Below are 5,000 nucleotides of genomic sequence, written 5' to 3'. Positions count from 1 at the left end.
TAACATGTTCAGATTCAGAGTGTACTGTTCTCCTGAGTGTGTCAGTCTCCCCGCCGCTCCTGCAGTAGTATAGTGAGAGCTGCTCCTCTAGTGTCGCTCATGCTCAGTGTGTGTGTGTGTGTGTGTGTGTGTGTGTGTGTGCGCAGCTCAGCACCTGCAGCAGCAGACAGGAGAGTGCCTGACGGCGTGCTGCGGAGCGTCTGACCCCAAGAGCCTGCTGACGGAGCCCCAGGCGAGCGCGCGCCCCTCAGCGGACCGGCCGTACCACTGCCAGGACTGCGGGAAGTACTTCCGCATCAACGACATCAAGCGGCACCAGCGCATCCACAGCGGAGAGCGGCCCTTCCCCTGCTTCCAGTGCGGGAAGAACTTCCCCACGTCCGGGGACCTGAAGAGGCACGAGCGCATCCACACGGGCGAGCGGCCGTACGCCTGCCTGCAGTGCGGCAAGAGCTTCTCCGACTCCGGCCACCTGAAGCAGCACGAGAGGATGCACAGCGGCGAGCGCCCGTACCAGTGCCCGCAGTGCGCCAAGCGCTTCTACCGCTCCGGAGACCTGAAGCGGCACCTGCGCATCCACAGCGGCGAGCGGCCCTACAAGTGTCTGCAGTGCGAGAAGAGCTTCTCCGACTCGGGGCACCTGCGCGGGCACCAGCGCATCCACACCGGCGAGCGCCCGCACCGCTGCACCCTCTGCCAGAAGAGCTTCTTCCGCTCCGGGGACCTGAAGCGGCACCACCGCACGCACACCGGGGAGCGCCCGTACCAGTGCTTCCAGTGCGGGAAGAGCTTCTCGGAGTCCGGACACCTGAAGGAGCACCGGCGCATCCACACCGGGGAGAAGCCGTACCGCTGCAGCCACTGCGACAAGAGCTTCTCCCGGCTGGAGCGGCTGAAGGGCCACCAGAGCATCCACACCGGCGAGCGGCCCTTCCACTGCGCACACTGCGGGAAAAACTTCTTCCGCTCCGGAGAGCTGAAGCGGCACCAGCGCATACACAGCGGCGAGCGAGCGTAAAGGGTGTGTGCGTGTGTGTTTTTATATCCTAGTGGGGACTTGAGCCTGAATGCCACAGAGCGTTAGACTGAGCTGATCCTGCTCCGGGGTCCGGCAGATGAGGGGCCGTGCGGGTCGGTAGGGTTAGTTTAGGGCAGCGGTTCTGATCTCCTGTCCTGCACACTTTGCTTGTCTCTCGTATTTGTCACACAGGGCTCAGCTCATATATCTGTGAAGGAGCTGATGATCTGAGCCCGCTGTGTTCAGGAAGGAGGACAGACAGAATGTGCTGGACGGTCCGAGCGGAACCACTGCTGCAGGGGAGAGGAGAGAGGCCACAGTCTGTACAGCACAAACACCAGCGCGAGTCCCCACCACGATACAGGAACACGTGTGTGTGTGTGTGTGTGTGTGTGTGTGTGTGTGTGTGTGTGTTCTTCACGGACTCCTCCACGTCTCCGCTTGGCCTCCTGCTTCCTGACTCTGGGTCTGCAGTGGTGCGCTGTGAGCTCTTCCTCCAGTGTGTCCCTCATTACAGCTGAATATTGTGCAGCAGGAGATGATGAAGATGATGATGATGATGATGATGATGATGATGATGAATCTGTATCTCACATTCCCTGTATTTGATGATTCACTCTGAAACTGTTTTAATATAAACCTGAAGCCTGTTTTCCTGTGTCCGTCAAGCAGCTCAGCGGGGTGTGTGTGTGTGTGTGTGTGTGTGTGTGTGTGTGTGTGTGTGTGTGTGTGTGTGTGTGTGTGTGTGTGTTCTCATACACTAATATAAACTCTTCTCTGTGTTGTTGATCTCTCCACATTTATTGTTTCAGATAGTCATGATGATGAGTGTGTGTGTGTGTAACCTGTAATCTTCACGTGCACGAGTGTTTTCTTCATCTGTGTGTGTAATAAACACTTCTCGCGCACACACACGAACACTTTCACCAATAGCTCGCACAGATTCAGCTCATCATCACCGCATTAGTGTGTGTGGGCTGTAGTGCAGTGTGTTAGCGCGTGACCCTTTTTAAAGCGTGTTTTGTATTCGTGTCTTTAAAGTGTTTAACATGTCGAAGTAAACATTCTAAACCACTTCCGCTTCTGTGATTTTCATTTTACGACATCTGTACTGGCTTTCCGGCAACAATAAGTCGGAAGTCTGGTATCCAGGGAGACGCTGAGTCTGGCGCGAGACGGTAAGCTAAAATTGTTAAAATCGTAAATTAAAACGCGTTAAAGTGTGAGTTTTCCTCCTCATAATCCGTAATATCTCGGCTAACGGTGTGTGTGAGGGAGCCCGGAGCGGGTCTGACAGGAGGAGGCGCGGGAAACCACGGATCAACAAACAAAACAACCCGCGACGCTCGTGTGGAGCTGCTTATCAATACTAACATCATCATCGATACTCGTACCAATATTATCATCATTACTGTTAGCCGTAATTCAGCTGATTCAGTCCGCCCGGCTGCTTCTGAGCGGGTCTGTGTGTTTCTGCGGGTCCTCTCCTGTTCAGCCGCAGCTGAGGCGCTTCATCAGGCGGAGAGAGTCCTCCGCGCGGCTCCAGTGGAGAGTGTGCCGGCTCAGAGCTGATATAAACACACTCACACGGGCTCATCTGGAGTTTACTGTGTTTGAGCTGTTATAAACACGGGCTTTGCTTTTAAAGTGGGTCTATATTCGCCCAGGGGCAGCTCCATATATTGTTTACTGTGGGGTTTTGCACTGAGCAGTGCTGGACTCTGATAGTCTCTGGCTGCTGATTTGGTTTCACTATTGAGAATTTGCAGTGAATGTTTTTCAGAAACTATTTTACTAAGCAGAAAGTGTGAATATAACACCAACATCACCTCAGTCGTTCAGCCTAGTAAAAGCCCCTGTGGAAAATCTCAAAGTAATGATGAATATGAGAGTCTCTGGGTGATCTCGGAGGAGGAAGAGTTAACAGAGGCTTGATTTTTCTTCTTCTTTGGATATAGCAGAGTGAGAGCTGCACATTATTGATAACCGTGTGTAATGATGTTTCCCGGGCACTGACCGAGCTGTTTGTGTTCCTGCAGAGCGACTCCATGGAGGTCTGTAAGCCGGTGCTGGAGCTGAAGGATGTTCCTCCTCCGCCGGTGCACAGTGGCGTGCCACAGGCACACGCGTGTCCCGCGCCCCCACACACACCTCCGGGCCTCAGTGTAAGCGTGTGCTCCATGTGTGAGCTGCTGTTGCCCGCCTGCGCCGCTCTGAGGCCACTGCCCTGCCCCGGCTCTGCTCTCTGTCTGTGCCGCCGGGCACCACACTCTTTCCCTCGGGCCGAGCCGCCCGTCTGCCCCAGTGCTCTGCACACGCCGCTGTGTGTGGCGGCCGCTCACTGTGTGCAGGACTGCTGGAGGCAGGTGGGTGGATCCATGCGTGTGTCACGGGTGTCTGGGTTCAGGGAGTGCAAGTCCTGAGCCTGATCTGATGGCAGTCTGCTGTGTTTCAGGGTGTACAAGTCGACCCAGAGAAGGTCTGGCCCAATATTCCTCCACCTGTCCCGGTGTGCAACGGCTGCGGTGCGACTGGAGCACCGACTGACGGGCTGCTGGGGGTCCACCTGGGCAAACCTGTGCAGAAATATGGCATGTATACTCACCATGGGGGAGCGGTGTGTTTGTGTGTGTCTTGTAGTTTCTGACTCTTCTGTGTCCGCAGGTCCTGCAGAGAGCAGCACGCAGGAGTCGCTGCCCCCCATTGGCGTGTTCTGGGACATCGAGAACTGTGCGGTTCCCAGCGGGCGCTCGGCGGCGGCGGTGGTGCAGAGGCTGCGGGAGCGCTTCTTCCAGGGCCACCGCGAGGCCGAGTTCATCTGCGTCTGCGACATCAACAAGGAGAACAAGGCCGTCATCCAGGAGCTCAACAACTGCCAGGTGTGCCTCTGAGGCCCCGGGGCCCGCGGGTGCTTTGTGTCCTCCTGGTGCTGATGTGTGTTTGTCTCGCAGGTCACTGTGGCCCACATCAACGCCACTGCCAAAAACGCAGCAGACGACAAACTGCGGCAGAGTCTCCGGCGGTTTGCAGAGACGCACACCGCTCCCGCCACCGTCATCGTGGTGTCATGTACGTCTGCATGCGCACACACTGCCCACAGGCTCCGTCACCTCGTTAGATGAACTGAACCAGCAGGGAGTTCTTCAGAATAACATCAGTCAGACACACAGACCATAAGCAGCCCTTCAGAATATCATAGTGTACAAGCACCACAGTACAACTTGACTACAGTAGTGAGTTAGTCAGTCGCTAGTTAATTAATAAATGATTAAGCAGGGCAGAGAATAAAGGGTTATAGAAGGTTACGACTGTCTGAGATGCTGTTATAGAAGGACGTAGGCTGAGTGGTGTTGTGTTCCCACAGCGGATGTCAACTTCGGCAGTGAGCTGAGCGACCTGCGGCACCGGCACGGCTTCCAGGTGATTCTGCTGCACAAGAGCCAAGCGTCGCCGGCCCTGCTGCAACACGCCCACCGCTGCGCCGCCTTCGAGGAGCTGGTGTCCAGCCTGCCACCCGGCATGCAGGTCCGAACACAGGTCAGAGAAACACTGCTTTAATACTGATGTGTGTGTGTGTGTGTGTGTCTCTGTCTATTTAATTCAGCTGTATTGGCATGACTGTCAGTGATAAGCCAATGTTGCCATAGCAATAACGATAAGCATACTATACGACAGCCCAGTGTCAGCCTTCTGTTTGTGCACCGCCTCCCCATGCACCGCGATGCCAAAGCGGTGGCCAACCGGCTGCAGCGCCTCTCCAATAACTGTGGAGGGAAAGTGCTGGGCGTGTCCGGTGGCTGTGCCGTGCTGCGATTCGCCAGCGCAGAGGCAGCAGAGCGCGCCCGCAAGCGCATGGAGAACGAGGACGTGCTGGGCCAGCGCATCCTGGTGTCGCACTCTCGGGACGGGCCGGATGAGGGAGAAGAGCTCCGCCCCCCCACTGCTGCCGCTGCCGCAGCTCTCTTCATGCCGGTGGAGAAGC

The 5,000-nt window shown here is 56.2% G+C and overlaps 2 protein-coding genes across 19 annotated transcripts in view; both read left to right on the top strand.

Moving 5' to 3' along the window:
- LOC110439853 (uncharacterized) overlaps positions 1–2,092 on the top strand; it is a 2,791-nt gene extending 699 nt beyond the window's left edge. Inside the window, exon 3 of the mRNA XM_087256293.1 lies at positions 147–2,092. Within this exon, the coding sequence (XP_087112419.1) occupies positions 147–1,018 (872 nt within the window). The 3' untranslated portion in view covers positions 1,019–2,092. The remainder of the gene's footprint in view (positions 1–146) is intronic.
- Positions 2,093–2,150: 58 nt separating this feature from the next.
- Positions 2,151–5,000, top strand: part of marf1 (meiosis regulator and mRNA stability factor 1) — a 12,682-nt gene continuing 9,832 nt past the window's right edge. For 3 of the 18 annotated variants that reach the window (XR_015492929.1, XM_087256267.1, XM_087256261.1), the window contains exons 1-7: positions 2,151–2,196; positions 3,058–3,384; positions 3,474–3,609; positions 3,683–3,897; positions 3,970–4,087; positions 4,383–4,555; positions 4,694–5,000. The exon at positions 4,694–5,000 is cut by the window's right edge and continues 122 nt beyond it. Coding sequence is in view for 12 of the 18 variants with exons in the window: in XM_087256267.1 (XP_087112393.1) it covers positions 3,067–3,384; positions 3,474–3,609; positions 3,683–3,897; positions 3,970–4,087; positions 4,383–4,555; positions 4,694–5,000 (1,267 nt within the window). In the remaining 6 variants the exon portion in view is untranslated. Of the gene's footprint in view, positions 2,981–3,057; positions 3,385–3,473; positions 3,610–3,682; positions 3,898–3,969; positions 4,088–4,382; positions 4,556–4,693 lie in introns of all 18 variants that reach the window. The other 15 variants (XR_015492933.1, XM_087256272.1, XM_087256268.1 and 12 more) reach the window with 7 other exon arrangements.

This window comes from Danio rerio, chromosome 6 (genome assembly GCF_052040795.2).
Source record: "Danio rerio strain M-AB ecotype USA chromosome 6, GRCz13ab, whole genome shotgun sequence".
In the NCBI taxonomy this organism is placed as follows: Eukaryota; Metazoa; Chordata; class Actinopteri; order Cypriniformes; family Danionidae; genus Danio; species Danio rerio.
The sequence above is the reverse complement of the archived record's forward strand: the minus strand, read 5'-3'. Positions and strand labels throughout refer to the sequence as shown.